Genomic DNA, 25,146 nt, shown 5'->3' with positions numbered 1-25,146 from the left:
ACATACAGCACGTGCAACACAACAATTATAAAATACACAGATACATAAATCAGCAATCTTCTTGTAGTATGAGTGTGAGACAGAGAGAGCATGCCCAAAGGCAGGCAGAGATGGAACCAGAGTCCCAGAGGACCAAAGACAAAAGGGAATCAACCCTGATAGAGGCCTGTCACTCTGGTACAATTCAAGAATAGGGTCCCAGGTTTCCAGGCACTCAAGAACCTGGTGAGCAAATGCTGCCCCGAACCAGTGGCAAACTGGTACTGCAAAGACCCTCAATGTCTAACTTACAGATAAAATGAGGGTCAGTGAAGGGGTGAATAGGGCCACTGCAGCAGCCCCACGAAACAGCCTCTGGGTACTGCACTGCCCCCCATGGCCTATGTGTGTGGTTATATGTCGTGAACCATAATTATTAGAGTTACTACTCAAAAGGGGGGTTGGGGTGAACTACATCAGCCATCCGCAACCCCCGGGCCACGGACTGGTACGTCGTTTGGTACCAGGCCGCGAGAGTTGAGGCTTGGGTGTGACATTTATGGTTTTCAGGGTTTTATCGGTTTTTATTGTTATTTTTTTGATCGTTTTATTGTTAACTAGGTTTCCATGGGTCTTTTCCCGTTTGTTCTGAATAAATCTTCTTTTTGTGGTACCGTTACTGGTTTTATTTTGTTGTAATTATCAGCGACACCTTAAAGGTCAGTCCGTGGCGCAAAAAGGGTTGGGGACCACTGAACTATATGATTCACCCCTCTCCCCAAGACCCTAAGGGAATGAGTGATGTGATGTATGGAGCTGGGACATGGAAGACCAAGTAAGAAAAGAGAGAACCAGCAAAGACTGGTTCAGTAGGCAGCCCCATTCCCAACACCCTGCCAGAGGGCGGTAAGAAGTCAGACGTCAGGCACACAATGACAATGACAACGGTCCTGAACACCGCCATGTCTGCTAGGGCAGCACCCAGCACCACCACCACAAAGAGTAGACTGGAGTGTGCAGATGAGTCCTGAGGCTTGGAGCTCATCTGCACATTGCGTCACAATAGGGATGAGACAAAATGGTCTGGACAAGCTCCCTGAGACAAGATGCCCTAACCCACCCAATTGGCCTACAGGCACCCACGAGCCCTGGAGGCACAGACCGGACATTCTAACATGGGTCAGCCCACCTTACACATCAAGGTGGCCGGTGGGGGGGGGAGACCATCCCCACATAAGGAGGGATCCAGCCAGTGACCAGGCAACGATTTGGTTGCGTTGCTTGTCATGTAGTACTGCTTCTCTGCTCATTTGCTTGCATATTTCTCTGACCCTCAGGGTTTTGGGTTTGGATTTTGGACTTTGCTCATCTTCTGTTTAGGACTTAAATCTGAGTTTTTAATCTAAATAAACAGTGCCTTCTGTTTAATCTAACCAATGTCTGTTTTCTGCATTTGGATCCTTCACTCTTCATGTTCCTTTTCATTACAGAAGAAAAACCAAACACTCGTTCACACGATTTTTCATGATTTAAACTGACAAGCGTGATATAGCAAAAGTAGAGAGCAATACGATTTTTAAAAATGTGCAATTTCATGAATGAAAGCTCAGAGAAAAATAAAACAGATTCAACTATGAATCAACAATCGCCTTTAATTTTTATGTTAGAAAGTATGCAAATTGTACATTAAAACTATGTTCTGCTCCAGAGGATAGAATAATTTGGAAACATAACATCACTGAAACTGTCAACATCCACTCAACATTCACTGTGTGTGTGTCATTTCTCTCAGGATTTGGGAATATCTCTCCTCACACAGAAGGTGGGCGGATCTTCTGTATAATCTATGCCCTGCTGGGGATTCCCCTATTTGGATTCTTACTGGCTGGTGTCGGGGACCAGTTGGGAACTATTTTTGGGAAGGGCATTGCCAAAGTAGAGAAGATGATCGTGGTAAGATATGTTCTCTATCCATCAGTGACATTATACATGAATAAAGTTGTAAAAAGTGAAATTTAATGCGAATTTAGATTAAAAATGAATACAAATCTGTTGATAAGGTAGATAGGCACTGACTTTTATTACCTTGAAGAGTGTAGCATCTGGTAGATTCCTAGAAGAAAGACAAAAAAAGATGAGGGCCTAATTATCAGATGTTTTTCATTTCCTGATGTACTTTGTTTATCTGTAAAAGTCAGCTGAACTCATACGTCCCCTCAAAAAGTAGTTTAAGAGTCTCCTGTTTCAGTATAAAAGCACTGACAAAAGCATTTTGTCAGGGTACTGATTTTGATGTATAGCTGGCTCTGTCCCTCCCCGGGGAGGAAAAGACAGGTTGGAAGGTCATGGAGACAATGGAAAAAGATGGACTGCCACCTGCTGAACTCACTGCCGTGCAGTGAAGGTGCTGAAAACCATCAGCTTCACTGGTCCCCATGGAAATACAGTGATGCAGTTTTAATTTGTTTCTATAACATTCACTGTAGATTACCTTTCAACTGTGCATTGTTGTACTATGCTTTTTTGAGAGCGATGCGGACATAAGACATCACAGACAGAGTGATCTGAGGGCTGTCTGCTCTTTATACTTTACCTCTGAGGTGCTGTGCTTTGGTCTTACATAACTGCAGAGGAAAAGGGCATGATACCAAGAGACCCAGCTGAAAGCAGTCACCATGAGTGCAAGGGCAGCACAAAAAAGGACAGCGTGCAGAATATAATGCACAGTAACTCAAGCAAAAGACGAACTCTGGGGATAATGAAGAAATGAAATGTGCATGCTGTTGTTGAAGCAGTGCAAGTGCTGACTCTAATGTATCAATTAGCATACAGTAGCTGCTACTAAAAATGTAGTAAATCTGTTATTAGAGCATTTCCAAGGGATGTCAAGTCATGGGTGGGCGTTCCATCTGAGAGTGGAAATAATGTCGCATGAACTTCACAGCTTGAGATGTTAGAAAACATACAATTTATTCCTAGGAAGAGGTCAAAGAAAGTGACTCATTACAATATTCAGATCCATCCATCCATCCATCCATTCGCTTCCGCTTATCCTTTTCAGGGTCGCGGGGGGCGCTGGAGCCTATCCCAGCTGTCATAGGGCGAGAGGCGGGGTACACCCTGGACAGGTCGCCAGTCTGTCGCAGGGCCAACACACAGGGACAGACAACCATTCACACTCACATTCACACCTAATGGAAATTTGGATTTTCCAATTAACCTATCCCCACAGATCCAAATAAATAAATAAATAAAAGCATGGGTTGTTGTTGTTGGTGTTTTTTTCAGTTATTACATTATATGTAGTATACATATTGACAATATCTAAGGCAGGACAGGCAGGAAAAAAATTGGATCGGAATCGGAATAAAAGGATAGCATACAAATAAAAATTCACGATGTATCGCCAGCGGCCGCACCTGTAAGGAAAAGCAAACATCTTGTTTTATTAGCACATCAGAAACCAAAGCACATGGTAACTTTCATAAAATTCAGCCGCAGTGTTTCCATGTAAAGCTTCTGCGCTGTTTGAATTCTTTCAAGCACTTCCCTTTCGCTCCCACAGATTGAATTTAAAGTTTTAGTCTCCGAAAGTGCACATCATGTATTCTTCATGTGAGCTAATCTCCCTACAGAAGTGGAAAGTCAGCCAGACAAAGATTCGCGTCATCTCCACGCTACTCTTTATCCTGTTCGGGTGCCTCATCTTCGTGGCCCTGCCAGCCGTCATCTTCAAGCACATCGAAGATTGGAGCACTCTCGAGTCCATCTACTTTGTCGTCATCACGCTCACCACCATCGGCTTTGGAGACTTTGTCGCTGGAGAAAAAGGTCACTTGAATTTTTCTTTTGTCTTTCATTTTTATGTAGAATCAGTGTATTTATAGTTGAATGATTTATCGGCCAGCCTGACTCAAAGGATCTGCGCAGCAGTGATAAGCCTCCCAGTGCACTACAATTATATTCTGTGCCTCACTTTAATTTACAAGCACCTTAACAGTAGTTCTTATGAACACCGATAACATATTTAACTGTAAAGACCACCAAGCTCATAGCCACTGATTGTGTGAGTCTCTGGAGCTCTACCAGAACATCACATTAGTCTCCCAAATGTTGTCTTCATTTGGTGCTTTGAAGATGTTGATGGGAATTACTTTATATCCAAGCAAGCATAACAGAGCCACTGGTCAGATTATGTTTCTAAGGAGCCAGACCTTCTAGTAATTTTTTACATTAGTTTTGGACAATAGTTTTCCTTCGGACATTGGCTCATTTCACAATAATTATTCCCATTTTGTTCTACCATATTGTTTCATCTTTGTGAAACAGCAAGCTTGTTTTACAGTTGTTGGGGGGTTTTTTGTGCAGAATAAACAATGTGTCACACTGTGTCTGATGGACCAGTTGGCATTTTGTTATCTTCAGATATACCCTGCTTCCTGCTTATTTTCAAATTTTATACAGCTGCTGGAAGTAGATTCATTCTCCTTCCATAAATAAACCCGAGAAGAGCACTGATCATGACTCACCACAAGAAATGTAATAAGCGTACCGCATTTCTTGAAATGTCACACTATTTCATGACGCAAGTCTGTAAACACCCTAAAAGAATAATTATAAACAATTAACTAAACACACTGTACATAATACAGTATGTCTGTGATAGAAAAAGTAAGAGGGTGTACTGTGCATTTTTCGTAGCTTGTGTGTATTTGTGTAGCAGCTGGTATTAGCTTGATTTGACCTTCTTGGCAGATAACAAGAGAGAGGCAGATGGGACAAATCACAAACACTTAGACTGCTGGATTAAACTTCCCTGAACAGGCCTAATGATTATAGATTAGATTGTGGCACCTGTGTCAACCCCCAGTAGCTACACTAAGCTAATCAATGTGGACTCCCGTTAGTTAAAATGTTGTTGTAATGGGAGATTATCTAACTGCACACTGAGCTGGCTGGCTCTGACTCTTTATCCCTGCTGATATTTTACGGAGTCATTGAAAGGTAAGGACCATAATGGGGGCTGAGGCGGCATTTAAATGGGCTTAAGGTAATATGTTCACAATGACAGAAAACCAGAACCAGCCCATGAACTGATGCAACATGGATCTATTATAGAAAAATCATTATATAAAAGCCCCTATTCCTGGGTCATTCATAGAAATAGATTTGGGTGAAGTCAAGCAGAGCGTTGTGCAAAAGTCTTTAGCTACCACTCATTTCTTCCAAGGAGCCAGACACCTTTTTTTGAAAGTGTTCAAGAGACTTTCTTAAAAGTTTTTCTTTGGTTTTTCACTCATTTTCTGTCCATTCCCTGTACCTGACTGTTTTCAAGGCTGACCTACAAATCATTCAATCGTTCAAAAAAAAGGCCCCTAACTCAAGGGAACAACCAGTTTGGGAAAGAACCTATTTTAAATTTTATCTTTAGGCATTTTGTTATTAGCAGTCTGCTGCAAAAACAGATGTCAAATCTAACACTTTTAAATGCATAAAATAGCATATTTGCACCAACAAGATGATTCCCAAGAATCTATGAGCTAAAAAAAAAAAGCTTTAAAAGGTTGGGGACCAAAGAAATGTCAGGCCTTAAAAAAATATCTACAGCAGATGAAAAGTATCTAAAAGTCATGTACTTAAGAAATTGAATTCAGGTTTAAAGCTTTTTTTCTACCGCCAGCTGTGAAACATGGTGGCAACTCTGATTTGGGGCTGATTTCAGCCAGTGCTGTTGGGGATCTTGTAGTAAATATTGGCACACATATATTTAAATTAATATTTGCAGCCATTTCTCATTTTCCAAGCAAAATGTAAATGAGAAATGACAGGCGGCTCGAGACTTTTGCACAGCACTGTAAGTATCCCAGAACGATGTGACCGACTTTTATAACACAGTTTTGTTTGTTGTTCTTCAGGTGGGTTCGAGAAACCAGAATACCTTGATTACTATAAACCCGTGGTGCTCTTCTGGATTTTGGTGGGCTTGGCATACTTTGCTGCAGTGCTAAGTATGATCGGAGACTGGTTTCGGGTTATCTCCAAGAAAACTAAAGAAGAGGCAAGTAGTGCTGTTAAGTTGGCTCTTTTGTTGGTTTTACTGACAACATAAAGCATGCAGATATGCAGAATCTGAACTGAAGTTGAAGAAAGAACTCTGTCAGCCCCTCGAATCCCAAAATTTATCTTAGAGTTTTATGCTAATAGCATCCCATGCTTGAGGAACCAAGCTCGTGGTTGGCACTTACTGAGAGGTCTATTAGCATTTTTCATTTTCACGTTTTTTTTTTGTTTTTTTTTTATTGCTGTTTGGCCTTTATTTCACACAAAGTATCCAACAAGTTTGGAACATTTTCCAAAGCCATCCAGCAGGCTGGATTAGAGTCTTTGCTGGGTAAATTCTGGCCCCCAGGCCTTATGTTTGACACCCCTGCTCTACAAAGTATATTGAGAAGTTAGTATTCAGTGAATTTTCACTCTTTAAGTAGCAAAGCCAACAAATTTGTAGTTAATGCATTTTTTTTCCAATGACAGAAAGGTTCAGGTTACTTTTTTTGTACCTGTGAGTACAAACATTTGGTCTGCAGTAAGTTAATAGTCCTGCACACTTTTAAAACAAACACAAGCCTAATCCAACCTAATGAATTGAATAAATAATCATAAAAGAATTTCCACATCATGAAGCATAAATAATCAATATAAGCAAAACTATGATCTGTTCATCTGAAAGATGGCAGCTGGAAAAAAAGCTGTTTTTAAGCCTTGTTGTTTTACACTTCACCCAGACAGAAGAAACTAAAAATCGCTGTGCAAAGGGTGGAAGGCGTCAAGTAAAACTGAAGCAATGAGTTGTTGTAACTGTCTAATATAGAAGGACACTGAGTTCAGCTGTGGCTCACCAATCAGCCTTTTAGATCAAGCGCTTTGTCTCAGAAAATTCTCAATCATTTCTTTCAAATTACAACCAAACAACTGTACATGTGTTAAAGTGTTTCACAATGATGCTACAGATTAACTATCCACAAATATAACTTTGTCAATGGAGGGGTTTCTTTACAGTTACTGAATATGATCCTATTTGTCTCGACTTTTTTAGTTTTTTCCTCACACACAGTTGAAAGTGAAATGCTCAATCTCCATCCTGGCCCCACCCTGTTATGTAAAAATGCCATTTTGTGCAGGACTTGGTCAAAATCTTTGGTGTGTTTGCAGTGGCTGGTGCTGATAAATATGATACTGTGCTGCTGTGGCAGGTTCATTATTTATATGTAGAAAGAATGGGAAAAGCCACACATTCATGCACACATTGAAGGGCATATAGCACTCTATAGTGGGAAATCCTTTCACAGCCATAATTAGGAGTACAGCTGTGTAGGCTGTGAGCTCCGCAGGGAATTGCATTACTGACAGACAAAGTGGGAGACTGAGGGAATGGATTAGGGGAAGGGAAGAGAAAGTGAAAAGACAGCAGGGAAAGCGTGCAGTGTTTGTGCTCCAATGTGCACCATCATTTTCAATTCAAGTGTACCTTAGAGCCTAATAAATAAACAAAACAGCCGGGAGAAACGGGTCTAATTCATAATGAAGGTGGGATCAATGATGTGTTGGCCTAACTCCCTCTTCCCTGTCACTATTCAGGAACCATAAATAAGCATACTGTGCAAAGCACATACAGTATATATCCGCCAGAGGCCTGTTCAGTAGGTCACACACAGCTCAATGACAAAAACTCATTTTTAATTCATTGCTTTAGGCTCCTGCATTAATATTCTTTGGGAAAAAAATCTCAACAGGCCAGTGATGAATGGTTGGGAAAATGTCTGCAACCTCTAATGTGTGTACAACATCTTGTGCCAAATGCAGCAAAAAAAAAAAAAAAACTCGCAACACAGACCCATTTCTAAAAATCACATTGAATTCGGAAACATTTTCCTGCTTTTAAGTCCTTTTAAGTCCGCTAACCTCAGGTTAATGATAGCACAAGAGAATGAGACTAAATGTACTAATGCTTTAAAGGTTTTTATTCTCATTCATTTCCCACTTCTCATAAAGTTCCACATCTGCTGTTGGCCTTTATGGTAGCTAACTTTTATTGCAAATAATGAATGAATGTTAAAAAGGTCTGTCGTGCTCATTTGTTAATTGGAGTGCTGGTATATTTTGTGGAAGAATGCTCTGGATAAGAGCTATTAAACAGGGGTTTGCACTGATTAACAGAAATGACATTTTATAAACCATGTTCATGTAACACATCCAAGTTTTTTAGTTTTTCCTGGATTTAGTGCTTCAACTCCATGTTCTACATTAGAGTTATAAAAAATTACTTTGTCTCTTCACATGAATTAAATTTTAATCTGACTGTGTGACAGAGGATGGCAGTAAAAGTGTCTCTAGTGTAGATGCTTAGAACTGTGCCAGAAATAGAGAAGCCTTGGGGTTGCCATGTCGGTGTCTCAAAACCACCCTTACAACCAGCAATAAGAAGACCAAAACCAGCCTAATATGCTGCAATGGGATCCCCATATTAGTACGGCAGTGTATGTACATGATGAGTAATGTTGGTAGGTTACTGAAGTTAACAAATTTAATATGAATTTTTATTTGTAGATATTTGATTTATTTATTTATGACCAAATTTGGCACATGGGCACATTTGGGACCCTAAAAAGTCTTATCCATATCGGATATTATGATCTCATCCGGTTGTCTAGCAACCTCCTGTCAGTTAAATTTACACATTTTAGCTTTTATGAATCTTTAACAGCCATTTTAACTTCAAGACAACAATAAATTTATGTCAACAGAATTTGAATACTTGGATATTGAACAATATGCTATTCTCATGGTCCTGTGTTTTGGAACTCTAAGTTTTGGAAAGTTTTTGTATTTTGGAACTTTGTATTCTTGGTTATTAAGTGTCCTATTTCAGTTGTGACTGGTTGTTTAGGGTTCTTAGTTTTTTATTGTTTTATTATACTGCTGCTGTGTTTGGTCTTGACAACCTTGGTAGTCTGTTTTTTTTAGTGTTTAGAGTATATTTTTGAATGCTTTACATAGTCTAGCCTCCCCAGTGTCCTTAACTACTTGTTTCTGCTCCCCTTTAGTTATTTTCTGTTTTATTTTGGTAGCTGATTGTTTCTTGTTTTTACTTTTTCTTCCTTGCCCTGTTTTTAAATTAGGTTCAGCTGTGTCTCGTCACCCTCCTGTATCCACTTCCTTTGATAAACTCAGTGTACATATTTAAGCCCAGTCTTTCCCTTCAGTTGTTGGCAGAGCATCTTATGCCATTCCTGTGTTTGCTGCCTGTTTCTGAGTTGAGCGGATTTAACCTTCTTTCACCCCAACCAGTCGTGGCACATGGCCACCCTTCCCTGAGCCTGGTTCTGTCGGAGGTTTCTTCCTGTTAAAAGGGACTTTTTCCTTCCCCATGTTGCCAAAGTGCTTGCTCGTGGGGGTAACTGTTGCTGGGATTTGGCGCTTTATAAATAAAATTGAATTGAACTAAACTACCTTTCATTTTTTCATTGGCCTTCAGATTCTGGATTCTACAATCACCCCGAATAAACGTTCACCTTGTGTTTAATTTTGTCAACTTTTAATGCTATGTTAAAAGTAGCCCAAATCTGTGGGAAACCCACAAATCTGGCAACCCTGAAGACAGCTTCAGCTCTTTGTCCAAAACGTGCACACAAATTACCAACAAGTGCAACTGCACAATCTATCATAATAATTTTATCACTGTAAAATACCAGCAATGATATAATTCACACATGTTACCCAAACACAAGTAAACAGAGACATTTAGTGCAACTAGACTTTTCTAACACCAGGTGTAGATAGAGAAACTTAGAATCACGTGTTTGATCGCCTTCAAACATCAATCTTCATTCTTTTTCTGCAGGTTGGGGAGTTTCGTGCACATGCAGCAGAATGGACTGCAAATGTGTCAGCAGAGTTCAAAGAGACCCGCAGGCGACTCAGTGTTGACATTTATGACAAGTTTCAGCGTGCTGCATCCATCAAGCGCAAGCTGTCATCTGAGCTGGGTATTAATGCGTCCATCAACCAGGAAATGACCCCTGGCAAGAGGACGCTGTCAGCTAACTTTTGTGAGGACAGAGAGGGTTATCCCACAGTGAATCTTTCCCTCAGTCCTGTCCCGGGGGCCCTGGCGAGGAACGGCAGCCTTTATCTAAACGGCCTCAGTCCAGAATACGCCGACCGACAGGAGATCGCCATCATCGAAAACCTCAAATGAGGAGCAGCGTGAATAATAAGATTTGGGGAGCTGTGTAAAATACATCTAGCCACTGACAGAGATTACAGATACAAACATGCTTTTGTGTTCATTCACAGAGCATCGCTGATGACATACCCAAACACATTTGTTAAGTAGACTGTGTTCCAACCATCGCATAAATCAGTCATGAAGCCATGTACCTTCATGTGTGTGAGCCTCACACATAAAAACACACAGTTTGGATTTAGTCTGTGAAAGAAGTCTGAAGTCTTTATGTCATCAACGTGACTGACTGACTGCTGTGCTAGTGACTGAGCCAAATAAAAAAAAATAAAAAAATTGTTCCAGACTGGAGCAAATGATTGTATTGGAGGCATGAGCTTGAAGAAAAAAAGAAAACTCCTCCTGAGCAGAGGAATGAAATGAAAACCCTGTACCGAGGTAGCAACACACTGGGCATCCTGTCCTCCTACCCCCTGCAAACAAAGACCAATAAATTCATCAAACTTCGGAAGCAATAGACGTGTCTGTGCAAAGCTCCTGCTGAATTTTTCAGAGGCCCTGAAATCTGCATCAGATCGAGAGGATCCTCACTGATAAAAACACTGCATCATCAACAATGAACACGTTCTCTACAAGGCAGCAGCTCTGTGCTAACACAAAGGAATGTCCCTCTTTCTTTTGCATTACGCTTGTTACAGCATGAATTTATATGCCTTGCATCTGCCGGTCAGTCTGCCCTCGCTATAGAGATGAATGTTGACATATTAGTTCCTTTGTGACTGACATTCAGTTTCTCATTATGAGGAATATTCCACTTGTGCCTTACTAAAAAGTATACTGAACCTTTGAGGATGACGGTGTGTGAGAGACTGAGCAGCGCTGGTGCGAGCTCTCATACTACTTATTTTTGAGAACAGCAGTGATAATCATGTGTTTGGGATGTGTCTTGGAAAATAAGTGGACTTTTTTTTTCTTTGACTTGAGGGAGTTTGCATGACAAGGGAGGAGAAAGCATTTTGAGATATATTTGATTACTTGAGGTAACATTTGAGAAAAGGTCACCGCTTTATCAACTGTCTTAGTTTTTTTTCTTTAACCATCTTAATGTGCCGACAGTTACATTAACCACAGTGCCAGGCTTTCTGATCAAACCCTCTAACTCGAGTATACCAAAGCTATGATCCTGCTTTCCTGACAGAAGAATAAGATATTTCTAAAATCTAGCATTTCAGGGTTTTGAAAACTGAATTTAAATGAACTTCTGGCATTTGAGGTACTGTAGTAGTAAAATATCCGAAGCTGTGAGGCACATCTCCACCTTACCGCTCTCTGTGATTGAGCTGGTTGGGGAATAGTTCCTCTATTCGTAACGATAAGGTCTGTTATGTATTGTTGTTAGTGAATGTATACAATCAGAAATCCTTATTTACTGTGTGTCACATTAGTGACCCGATTAAGGCTTTACAGATATACTAGGGGCATCATATAGAAGAAGAAATTATTTAAATAAATGCTGCTCACTTACAGGTTTGGGGATGATGAAAATTTATACTAATGGCAGGAATGTTATTCAGGCACTGCCTATATCTCACTTCCACTTATAATTACTCTATGAATCTATGAATATGAATCTACTTCTTCTTTTAAATTATTAAAATATAAAAGTTAATCAATTTTTAAGGGATATTTTCCATTTTTGTCTCTCCTAGTGTATAGTGCATCTTGCTTGTCTGATTTTGTTCAGTGCATTTAAACAGCAACAGCTGGCACTGTCCCATTCATTTAATAGTGCCATTTACAGTTTTGCAGTTTGTCTTATAAGATGATTTGTTATGCCATATCAACCTTCCTCCATTCTGCTGCCATTAAATACTGCTAATTTGTCAAAGCTGTTGGCATCTTAGAGGTACCCAAAGTGTCCTTTGTCTTGACACTCCAGTTGTGGCAGTAGTGAGGCCAGTCAACCCTTTAGTTCAAGCACACCAGTTACCCTTGAATGCCATTTAACATGCAGGGGTAATGTAAATGAGGATGTTTTAGCAAAAACCACAATCTGGAAATTGAATGCTAAGCTAAACTGAGAGCACAAAGGCCCCAAATGGGACACAAATGAAGTTTCATGGTTGATAGGTTTGTGATTTATAGCACCTCCCCCTGCATCCTTATATGGTCTTTGTTGTTCTTTCACACTTTACAGTTTGGCTTCATCTAATATTCCCATAGCTGCTTTGCCAAGACACAGACAGTGATGAAATTCAGGGAAAAGTAAATTAAAACAGCTTGAACCAACCAAACAAGGTCTTATATAAGGATTAGTTGTCAAATATGTATGTCCATGAACTACCAATTGTAACGTTTAACTAACTTAACTCCAGCTTATATTAGCTTGATATTTCATTACTCATTTAGACGACTTTGGGGGAAAAAAGTAGTTTGTGATATGGTCAGCAAAAGTGACCTTTTAATCTGACCTCAGGATTATGCCAGTACAGTTTTTCTATGTATCTAATATGTTCCAGTTCATTTAAATAAATAAAAATGCAGAAATATGTTTCATTTTTGTATGTATAGAAATCAAATCTGAAGTAATTCTGCTCTTACAAAAAGAAATCATAACTATTGCTGCATATCATCCCATCTCCTAAAGGTGTAAGAAATAGTTTTAATATGTTTTTATTTTTGTTTGTTTGATTTTTGCCTTTCTAAGATCTTTACAGGCTAAGACATTACTTCAATTTTACTTCCCAAGTGACATTAATCCCCAAGTGTGACTCAGTTTAGCGGGCACAACATAATCCCTGACATGTTTTCTTGGTTTGAGCAGAGTCTGGTCGTGTGTGTTCGTGTATAAAAGCCATTCGCTATTATGTGTAATAAAATCAAAGGGGCATCACTGAGGAAAATAGAAAGGAACTTTAACAAATAATACTGTTACTTCTCTTTATGTTTCTAAAAAGCAATCAATATCATGTAAACACTTACCTGTACCATGTGCTGAACTGCAATACACTGGGAGAAAGACTATTAGTACATAATTGCTGAGTAGTCTGAGGAAAGCCATCCCAGCTTTAGTGTAGCTTCTCAAAGCAAAGACTGTGCTGCTGCTTCCCTTGTCAGATACGTGATTAACAGCCTGTGAGTGCTGCAGAAAGTCAAGGAGGACCGTCAATGAAGTATTATATAACATGTCAGGACACGTAAGGCCACATGCACATGGTGGTTTGTATGACCATTAACGACTGCACGACTGAGCGTGTGCGTTCGGGTTTGAAGAAGCTCATTAAGTTTCCGCCCACACACATTACGTTTCCTTCTCTTTTCCCGAGGTGACAGTTTTTAATTAGGTCTGTAGCTCACATCAGAATCCTGATTCGAGCATGGTGAATGTATCCACCCATCGTTGACAGCTGAGAGGAGCCTCATTATAGACGTTAGCACATGCATCATTTAACGCAGCGATAAATGCTTGCAAAGGTGTTCCAATAGCTCATGTGGGTATGCTGTGAAAGGCCTTTTAAAGCTCCAGCCCTCATTAATTCAGAATCAGAATGTCGTAAACAAGAATCATGTATCAATCATAGTCATAATAACAACTTGGGTTTGGAAGATGCATGAGAATTTTACAATTTGTGATGGAAGGACAACACAAATAATTTTCACTGTATTTTTTTTATATATTTCTATTTGTTGAATATATGTGAAGGCTTCATGGACACGTGATCTTTTTTTTTTTTTTTTTGAAACATGACATCATCAAGTGTTGCATGCTATTTTAAATGTTGTTTATTGATCATGAATTTCCTATCCGGGGCTTTGTTTGGTTTTTAAAAACAATATAGCATTGTATGTTTCCAGTGTGTTAATGTATGGTATGTCACATTAAACCATGACCACTTTTTTGAATATTTAGAATAAAAGGTTTTATATGAAAAAGGTCATTTTGTTTTTGTTCTAAAACATGATTTTTTTTTAAAGCACAATTTTTTTTTATTGTAACATTTTACAAATCCAATGATAAGACAAAAAAAGACTGTCTCACTGTATATCAGCGATTTCTACTAAAGATGTAGAACTTTTTAAAAAATGAATTATATGGTTTTAGCTTAATATGATTAACCAAATAGCTGAGCACTGTAAATTTCACCAGATTAACACGGTAACAGTAAATATTGTATTTGTTAGTGATGCATGGGGCACATTTAGTGTCATTATTCCATTATTCCTGCAGCAAAACAAATATTGCTGTTAAATTACAGTAAAGTGCCTGAAACTAGATTTCTTTCTGGTAACAGTATTTTAAATAAATCCTGCAGCAGACTGATAAAACGGGACTAATGAGCTCTGAACTTTGCTGAAACCTTCTGTTAATGTTTTTGGGAAGTCCAGCAAAAAGAGCACTGCAGTAATCCAGTCTACTGAAAATGAATACATGAGTGATGGAGGCTCATGTCTTGGTTATATTCCTAAAATGGAAGAAGGCTGTCTTTATGATAAAAATCAATGTGAAGTTTAAGCTCAAATCAGAATCTAAAATAAGACTTTTACTGTGAGCTAATGTAACTAACGTATTAATTAACATATCATGTCTGATTTTAGGCCCAATTAAAAGAACTCACATTTTGTCTTTTGTCCTTGTTAAGTTTTAAGAGGTTTGTGGTGATCTATTTGTTGCTGTCAGTCAAATACAGTGTTAGAGAGTTCGTCATCTATCTCAGATAGGTATAGCTATGTATCATCTGCACAACTATGGTAACACATTATGCTGTGTGAACAGGTTGCCAAGTTGTAGCCCATATAAGGGCAAAAGTAATAAACCAATACAACTGCCATGTGGAACACCACAGGAAAAGTCATGAGTGGCTGATACCCAATCTTTCCTGTCAGTGATATATGATCTAAACCAGGGATGTCAAACTCATTTTACATGGTGGACCACATACAGCCCGCTATGATCTTAAGCGGGCCAGAAGAGTGAAGAAAGTCCCTTTCTCTAAGTGTAAAGAAGTTTAACTACACATTTACTTCCTGAGATATTGGGCAATTTCAACAGTAGGTTTCAGTTTTTCTACATGATAAAGAAATTTAAGAAATTTAAGAATTTAAGAAATTTAAGAAATTTAAGAAATGCTGCTGTGGTACAGCAGCATTTCTTAAATTGGGCTTAAATTGTAAGAGGCAAATGTGTAGACTTATAAAAGAGGTTCTAGCAGCTCATTGCCCAGACTCTCCTGTAAGTATAAAGCAGGAGGTTTCTCTTAATTTACAGGAAATGCCCCTTTTTTTCTTAGAATGGTAATTCTATAGTAGATTATCTAATTGGCTATTCAATTATCTATTGCTTAGCTATTTTGGTGTAGTATGAATGGCAGTGAGGGAGGTCTTAATTCGTAAGATGAGCTCTAAAATAAAAAATACAGTTAAAAGACCAACATTTAGGGCCTCATTCACATTTTCTGAAGATGTCCAGTAGTACATCTTTAGCACGAAAAGGGAAGGTTTAATCTGTAATGAGTTTGAAGGTTTTGGTCTGTAATTAGTTAGTATACTAGTATCAAAGTTTGATTGCTTTAGTGGTTTAACTGTGGTTGTTTTAAAAGTGGAAGTAAAAACTCCAACCTCAAGTGATGTGTTAAGATCATTGCAACAGACTCAGAGATTCAGCAAAAAATGTGTTCCAGAGAAGGAGTGAGGACTGGATCTAGTTGTGAGGTGGAGGACTTGCAAGGCCATACAAAAGGTATATTGCTTTACATCAGCAGAAACACCATCTTGAATAACTGCCAACTTGTCCAGAATGAACTCTGCTGCATTTCTTCTTGATAAACACCTCAACAATAAAGGACACAGTAGTGCGATAATCACGTAAGTAATGACGCACACCGTCTGATAATGGACAAGTGCTGACAAACTGATCTGAGTCACAAGCTGCAAAATGCTCGTCATGGTTCACAAGCACAGCATGGACCGAGAAGCCTACTCATGAGTGACTGCACTGACACCTTCACTTACCTCGAACGTTTTGTATTGAGAACTGTTTGTGCAATAATGTACAATTCTTCTCTAGGTCGTCCTCGACTTTCTTCTGTGCTAAATACAGAAATACATAAAGCAATTTGCAACAAAAGCACTGACGCCTCTCCGTAGCCTACTACAGTTTCCCTTAATGAAAACTGACAGGTTACTTAATGACTTTCAAGATGGAGAGTGACATTGCACATCACCTTCCAGCCTCTGAGCTGTCAACAGACAGACAGGACTATAAGCACATTCTCGAATGCTGCATTTCACCAAGAGGACACAGCTTCTGACTCTGCTCTTTTAAGAAAGGCTATGATTCACTGCTCCTTGCCTTGCTTTTTATTTTGTAGACTGATAACAAAGTAAGTATTTAAACAATCATAATCCACAGGTTTTATAACTTATTTAACAAACAGGTTGTGTATACAGGAAAACTGCTTTAGCTAGAATTCTGTGAAACCCTTTTTTCAAAGCCCTCTGATCTTGCAGCTGGCGGAAGACTTTAACTGTATATAGCTGTTGTGGACCTTTGTAGTCACTCCACTCTGAAAAGGCTGCTTGTGATGTACTTAATAGCAAAGAGGTAGACTACGGCATCCTGAAAAATGCAGCCACAGAGCCAACTTGGTTGGAAATTCGTTCATTAGTGATTCTGTCTGCAGTGACATCAGAGACAAGCTGTGACTCAGCCACCAACCACAATCGTCTGTAGTTGAAGAGGTACATGTTGAGGTTACCTCACACACTGAAAGCGAGCTGGAACTGTGTGTGGGTGCGTGGGTTGTGTGTGGAAAGACTTTGACAGGTCCTTTGTAGACTTTCAGTTCTACAGTTTTTTAGATTATAATTGGCCTCATGATGACTTTTTCTTAGATATTTCTGTTTCTTCGCACTCATTAAGCGCCGCTGAGTTGTGCAGCTGTGACAGCAAAATAAAATAGAAGGTGGAAAATTGTTTTTAAGATACACAATGTAACACACATTTACTTTTGTTGTTCCACTGTTGCGTTGAACACTGGAATACTCACCTTTTCATTTGGCCTTTAGTCTGTCAATGCTCAATATTCCCAATGCACAATATCTGTAATAGCAACGCTGTAAAGCCTTTTAAGAGCATGCAACATGTTGCATTCAAGACTTTGTTTTTTCCTCCTTTGTCATTCTTTCCATTGTGCATTACACATTGTGAAATGATCAGGACCCACACAGTGTTCAATTGTCACACTGAGCGCCTTTATTTTTTAAATACAGCGTTCCCACTGCTTCAGCGCTCGGAAGCCAGCTTTTCAGCTCCTTCCCACACCCCACGCCACTCCTTCCTGAGTCCAGGCACTAAAAAGGGGCAGATTTCATTAGTTCTAATTCCTCTCACCTGTCACCTTGGTCCTCCCGGCACAGCCCCGTGAGCTTACTGTACCACCCCTCCATTGCAGCAGAGCCAGAGACCACACCCCTGCCACAGACATCCTTTCCCCACTAAATTAAAATGCACTTTGCAGCTTTAAGAAGCTAAAGTGCAGACAACAGTAGTATTCTACTAGTAACAGTAAAGTTTGAGAACTGTATGCAGTGTGATTCCTGTGGAAATTTAGCCCAGAATTGAGAGACAATTTTCAGAAATATTTTCAAAATTAATTCTCAAAAATACTTTAATGGGTGAGCAACAATGCAGTACTCTGATATTGAATCAGTTTGAATGTTTGTTTGTATTTTATCATATTAATGTATTGCTGCTACTTAACACAACAAATGTAGCACGGTTGTATTGTACTAGCTGACTTTTCAAAAGAGTGACCTAACAAGCAGTTAACTAGTTAGCAGTAGGTGCTGCTAGCATCTGACAGAGCCATGCTAGCTATTTCCTCATCCACCTTCTCAATACACTATTGCAAGCAGCAGGAGGAAGACGGCACCCCCGTGCATTTTTCAACAGGTTGCTCTGTGCTGATTATGAAATGTAATTACATTTTACCAGATACTGGGGAAACTGACAAGGTGAGCTATTAAAAAACAAACAAAAATGTCCAGTCATAAGGTATTTAAATGAGATTACGAAGCCAATTATAAAAGTCAAGCAGGAAACAAAGAGCAGCTCTTTAAAGCCAGATTAACAATATTTAAACTCTGACCTTTCTATTTGAATCTCATTTTCCTATCATGTGCTGGCTGTTGCAGAAAGGATATCCTCCCATGCTGGGAAGATGAATAACATCCTGACCTTTACTTCAATACTTGCTGAAGAACACAAATAGATATCATTTAAAGAAGGTGTCCCTGATAAATAGAAATGACAATTATAAAGCTTTTAAAATATCTTTAAAAATTATTCTACAGTGAGCTGATACATTCTAGGATACGACAATTATTCAGTCCAAAAATAGTAAACTTCATAATTTGGATCATGAATAGCCATCAACCCACATAGCAAAATTGGTATGGCCCCGATCTGGCCCACACAATGTGCTTACACGTAGCCCACATACCGCAAAGAATGACGGCCCTTTGGTGGCCCAGATCTGGTTTGCCAGAGGTGGCCCACACATGGGCCAGCACAAGGCCAGTTGCAGACATACTGGTGGTCCTGTGCTGGCCCATGTGTGGATTACCTCTGGCAAACCTTATCTGAGCCACCAAAGGGCCATCATTCTTTGCGGTATGTGGGCCATGTGTAAATTGTGTGCAGCCACGGGCCATTTGCAGACACACTGCTGGCCCTGTGCTGGCCCAGAACAGTTTCAGCTCTGGCCCCAGATGTCAGCCTAATGTGTACCTTAATTAATCCATGTAATAACAACGTGCCGGAACATAATAGTGCAAAAGCAACATGACGGAACTCTGTTCAGACATTGAATGGACTGAGTGCTCTACAGCACTTTTCTACTGTCTCAGATTGCTCAAAGTGCTCTATACAACATGCCATAATTACCCAATCACACACACTTTCGTTAAACTGAGTGCTTCCTAACGACATTTATACACATTCAAGCTCTTGAGATGCAAACTGGAGGAGCCAGGGATCGAACCAATCACCTTGCAATCAGTAGGTGACCTGCTCTACCTCCTGAGCTACAGCCACCTGCTGGCACAGATGAGTAAACCGTCACTAGGTTTTGGATAAAGTGTACACTCACAAACCTGTCAAATCTGCATTTGAAACGTTGGCTACTATAGCAGTATAGTATTGCAACGTGGCATTTGGATCTTCTAACTAAAATAGGAAAATAGGAACATAAATAGTGCCATCATTGCCAGACCTGGCCCACATCTGGTTGACATACACCCTGCCATGACACCGGTCAGTCAGAAGTGCCAGCTTGATGCCAGATCCGGGCCAGACCTGTTTGTTATGGGCCTGGGCCACATAAACCAAACCACAATCGAGCCAGATATGGCATGTCATCACATAGACAGTACCATCTATGCCAGGCCTGGCCCATATCTGGATGACATACGTCTTATCATGCCAGAAGTCAACCAGCAGAGCCGGCTTGATACCAGATCTGGGCCAGATCTGCTTGCTATGTGGGAAGGAAGCCAGGGCTTAGTTTGCATTCTGTTGCAGCCTTAAAGTTACGCCTGTTTATGAGAATTTCATCATTTCTCTTCAAACTCCTACAGATGTTACTGAGAGGTTAACATACTTCTGAAAGCTCTGCAGCAGGAAGTCTTTGCCCTAGGCATTAAAACAAGATTTCACAAGGTCTGCAAAGATTTTCACTCCATTAGACAGGTTTATGATTTGATACCACAGCATAGATGTCAAGGAGCCTCAGTGACCTTGAAGGTTTTTGTAAACCTGTGTGAAAAAGGCTGAAATGATAGACACTGACAGAATGTCCAATCCCAATTTATAAAAGTGCTTTGGAAACTTTGGAGTTCATCCACCCAGTGCACATAAATACACTGATTATGCTACCAGCCAAAAAAAAGAGGAAACATTGTAGCAAACATTGTTGAACACAGAAAATGTTCTTGCATAAAACATCTGAACTATTGAATGGATAAAAAAAAGTAGTTATTCTGTACCATATTTTTATGATGAAGTGTGTGTGTGTGTGTGTGTGTGTGTGTGTGTGTGTGTGTGTGTGTGTGTGTGTGTGTGTGTGTGTGTGTGTGTGTGTGTGTGTGTCTCAGAGAGCTGTCAAGGCTGATGTGGAAGTCAGGTGTGGAGTCATAACAGTTGTCACGGTTCATATTTTTCAATGCTTTGTACCACCTTCCACACCAGCTAAGCTCTGCACGTTGAATGGATGGCCTTCAAAAGGTGAAAAGTGCAGTATCAATGGCTGCCTCCATCTGAGCTCCAACAGCTCTTCATGTCTATTTCTGCTCAGCAGAAAATTTCCAGCTAGTGAGAAATGTATTCAATTTACATGGAAATGTCACATGATAGTTCATATTATTATTCACAGTTCCAGCTATCTTTCAGAAAAAGAAAAAGAAACTACTCAAAAGAGAGCAAAAGACTGATAATATTCTCATTATATTCTATACATTGTTATAGCAACTGTTATAGTATAAGAATGAATTTCCTCTGAAATGAACCTATTTCTCTACACATAGAGCAGTCCAGTTTCAGTTCTCTGTTAAAGCCAAAAATATGGATACTAAAAATTCTCCACAGGTGTATGTTGGCTACAGTAGGCTCCAGCTCCCATTAACGTTTCTTAATTCCAAACTGGACAACCAAAGAAAGAGTAAACTGAAGCGGATTTTTGAATTTGTGCCATGATGAGTTCTTAACAACCTCACAACAATGACAAATCTAGAGATCACTGTTCCTATCTGTTTGCCAACAAATTGTTACAATATGTAATTAAACAAATGGGATTCAACTTGTTAATTATACTGTATCTGTGGAGATAATTACAGATGTAACTGTGGGTATATGTTTCAAAAATTATCACAGTCAGGTTAAAAGACTTTCCTGGGTTTCCATTGGCTATATTCAGCAAACCTAAGCACTCCATGCACACACACATTCTTATATTTGCTGAACAGTGAGGACTTGGTAAAAATACCTACAAAGTGGGGTCACATTTAGGGTATAAGACATTCCTGCTCTTGTACCCAAGTTTTTCTAGGATTGTGGGAGTGGCATGTACAAGATCATTCGTTTCTGTAATGCTGGAAGTGAGGATGATGAGTAGAGTAGGATCCCTTCTGATAAAACTCTTTTAGCCACAGTTTTCATCCTTAGCTCAGTAGATGCACGTGTCATAGCAAGTGGCTGGGCATCATCTAGTTCCTAAGGCCATTCTCTTCTACCAAGGTCAGCTCATTATGTCCATAATCTTCTCATAAGATTGTCACCTTTTTGAAATACATTAGGGCTTTTCACAGAAGATGTCTTTCCTTGCCAGAGCAGGTTACCTGTTTTTAATAATGTCCAGTACCATGTGATGACTAAAAAAAGTCCTTTATATTCTGCTTTTTGAACCGCTCTCTATCCCACCAAACACTTATGCACATACGCATGTACCACATTTACACCTACTCAGCTCCTGTATTTATAACTATAATTGGAGTGTGCTGAAGAACTGAAATGAGACATTGTAGGTACCTATAAGTACAGCTGTTTCCAAGGGCCTGAAGGGCATTCATGCATAAGAGCAACTCATCGCTGAGGCCAAATTAGGAAGGAGCGTTAAATCCATCTGCATACAGAATTCATGCACGACCACACTCAAACTGTAACTTTGATTGCTGTTTTAAAGCACTTGTCACCTGGGAAATTTAAAATAGCTCTTAAGGACAGGAACACATGAAATGTTGGCTTTACTCTGTACATATACAATAAAAAAGGCAACGCTGAAGTTTTAAATGTGCAGATACTGAGTCAGTGCACACTGTTTAGCTACTGGCAGTATACTGTATTTTCAGGTAAATTTCCCAGTCATTTAGAAAACAGGAGATAAGGGGTAAACGGATATGAAGAAAGTTGTGATATAACCTATTACACAAATTATGGTCATTACTACTCTCATTGTGAATAATCAGCATTTTCATCAGAGATAAGGACCTACCTCATAATAGCAGAGCAGGTCAAGAAATACTCAAAGAAAGGTGACTCAGTTATCGTGCTCAGTGTCTGAGGAGCAATAATTTCTTCAAAAGTCAAATAAAATCATGGACAAGACAATAACTCATACATTGACTTCCTCAATTTAAATGTTATATAACTACAGTTATATAATGGTTGCTGGCAGGAAATAAGTGCATGCTGTGGGTTTAAAATACACACAGTATGCTTCTGCATATACCATTATTTTCTGCATACACAAGCAGCTACATTTGGTAAATTAGAGCCAGTCATCACAGACAGACATTATCAGGATATAATTAAAACCATATACTCAGTCAGGAAGCAGCTGAACTATTAAAGGTGAATAACAGCAGTTAATTTAGCAGGATTTTAAAAGTTATACAACAGCAGAGCTTCGCTATTTCTGGCCTGCTGCAACAGGTGTGGAAGAGTCTGATAAACAATAGTTTTTAGCACATGTCATGTAAAAATAAAAAAGAAGGGGGCAAAAGGGAAATCTCAAAGGTAATCTCACACATGAGTTAACATGAGATGAGTCCTGCCTCTAAACAGGAAACACAGGAGAGAGGTGGACACTGAGGAAGAGCTTTCATAGTCCATCACATCAAATGTTAGCTTTCAAGTTCTATTTTTGTTTGATTTTTTTTCCTGCACACACCTACTGGCTGTACCCAGACACATGCAATCTTGTCAGAGAAGTGGAATTTCTGAGTTATTTTTTCTCTGCTTAGTGCAGCTGTACATTTATTTTTATACTGGCAGCAGATCAAGAGTAGTTGTAAACTAGAGTTACAATAGGGAAAATGAAAGAATAACCAACGGACTTAAGTTCCTAATTTTAATTTTAGCTAACTATTTAAAGGTCGTGTTTACGGTTGGTGTTTGTCCCAGCTGTCACAGGGTACATCCTGAACATGTCACCTATCTGTCACAGGGCTAACAATGAGACAGACAACCATTCATCCATCCATCCGTTTTCCTCCCTTTATTCCATTCAGGTTTGGGGGGGGAGGCTATCCCAATTGTCATAGAGCGAGAGGCAAGATTCACCCTGGTCACATCGCCAGTTTATCACAGAGAGACAACCCTTCGCATTCCCAAGTTCACCAATTAGCCAAAAATGTGTGTGTTTTGGACTGTGAGAGGGAGCCAGATTATCCAGAACTCTGTACAGAAATATCCCAAGCTGGCAGGTGAATTAGCCCTAGGACCTTCTTGCTATGAGGCAACACTGCTCTCCACCACATCATCGTTTGGAGAAATGGATGGATGGATATAGCTTGAAGCTTAGTATGCGGGTTTCCATTAGGAAAGCTACTACAAACCCATTTTACCTGCATTACATTGCATGCTCAACACTAAAATAAAATGAAAAATGCCCTTAGTTTTAGTCATTTCCTGAAGAAGCTGTGGGTGCATATGTATTCATTGAGACTTGTCTATATATGAGAGTTGACCATGTTCACAAATTGTTGCATGTGTACTGTTTTACCTGTTCAGAACTTCTTAAACCAGCCATACAAATATCAAAAACTAAACTAAACTAAAAATGAGGTTGAAAAAAAAATACATAATGGAAATAATAATAAAAAAGAATTAAAATTAACAAAATTTGCAGGACCTTTCATTCAAGCATGAATGCAATGATGCAATCATTGTCCAGAATATGACTAGCCAAAGCTGTGCAACAATCATTTCAAATATTTTCCAGTTCTCAACTGGGTACAATCAATCAGAGTACATAATGTTTTACATGTTCTGGGTTTTGATGGTTCATTGGGGTATAGGAAAAAACACACACACACTAAAATCTCCAGACTGGAGTGCTTTTAATAGAGCATCAAGTAGTGGCTCCTTTATGATCCCGTTATGGGAAATATAATACCTGCATGGAGAAGTCAGATCGAGAGTGCTGATTGAAGTGGTTACATGTTTCCTGCACTTTTGTATTCTTTCTCAGGGCAGCCAATCACTCATCAGGGCTGCCTTACGCAGAAACAGATGCCCACTCAGACCTCTCAAACATAAGTGACCAAACAAAGCAGCAAGCAAAGAGAGGGGCTTAAGTAGACTCAGCACAGGTGCAAACAATAATTAATCAGCACAGGTGTTAGCACTGAGCCTAATTAACTCAAGACTGCTCAGTGGAGAAAACACAACCGGGAAGGACATTTAGTGAAAGAACACAGCGAGGCGCAAATGTTTGCTTTTCCCTGGTGTTTCTTTTTTCTTCTTTAGTGTTTCAGGTTAAACTTCAGGCTGCATGAGACAATCCTCTCACATGGAGCTCAGTCAATATTCCTCGCAAGAAAATGAGCTTGAAGACAGAGACACTCACAGACAGGAGTCAGGATAAGACCACATCAATCAACTGTGTAAATGTTCGTTTGAGTCTATCAGCCTCAATCCCCTTTCTGCTCAATCTATCGTTTATAATGAGTCTGGAGATGCATTCAGTGCAGCTGAAATCTATGGCATCATTGGAAGAAATGGGGCTTCAATACACATGAATGTTACTCGAGAGAGTGACAAGAAATCAGAAAACTGTTATGAGTTACTGGGATTGGATAAACAGAGTATATTGTGTTTGCTCTGTTAATCATACCACATGCATCACAGGTAAAACAAAGTGATCTGCAAACAGGAAGTCACGGTTTACTGCTGTGAATAGGAAATACTTGTAACTATACTGTGCATCCTCTGGCTGCTTCTGTCATTGCTGCTGGGGTATTAGAGTCTATGCTTCAATGTGTTTTGGGTCTTCTGTAGGAAGGAAACATCTGGCAGCGGGTATTTTCCCTCTGGAAGATGTGGTTTTTATTCCTGTGAAGTTTGTGTCGTGATGTGGAAAACTGGTCTCAGC

The 25,146-nt window shown here is 39.5% G+C and overlaps 1 protein-coding gene across 1 annotated transcript in view; it reads left to right on the top strand.

Moving 5' to 3' along the window:
- LOC113006786 (potassium channel subfamily K member 2) overlaps nucleotides 1–13,957 on the top strand; it is a 30,501-nt gene extending 16,544 nt beyond the window's left edge. Inside the window, exons 4-7 of the mRNA XM_026142965.1 lie at nucleotides 1,772–1,932; nucleotides 3,615–3,810; nucleotides 5,895–6,037; nucleotides 9,878–13,957. Coding sequence (XP_025998750.1) covers nucleotides 1,772–1,932; nucleotides 3,615–3,810; nucleotides 5,895–6,037; nucleotides 9,878–10,234 — 857 coding nt within the window. The 3' untranslated portion in view covers nucleotides 10,235–13,957. The remainder of the gene's footprint in view (nucleotides 1–1,771; nucleotides 1,933–3,614; nucleotides 3,811–5,894; nucleotides 6,038–9,877) is intronic.
- Nucleotides 13,958–25,146: the final 11,189 nt, after the last annotated feature.

Source organism: Astatotilapia calliptera, chromosome 15, assembly GCF_900246225.1.
Source record: "Astatotilapia calliptera chromosome 15, fAstCal1.2, whole genome shotgun sequence".
NCBI classification, from domain to species: Eukaryota; Metazoa; Chordata; class Actinopteri; order Cichliformes; family Cichlidae; genus Astatotilapia; species Astatotilapia calliptera.
This window is presented reverse-complemented; position numbering and strand designations above follow the sequence as displayed.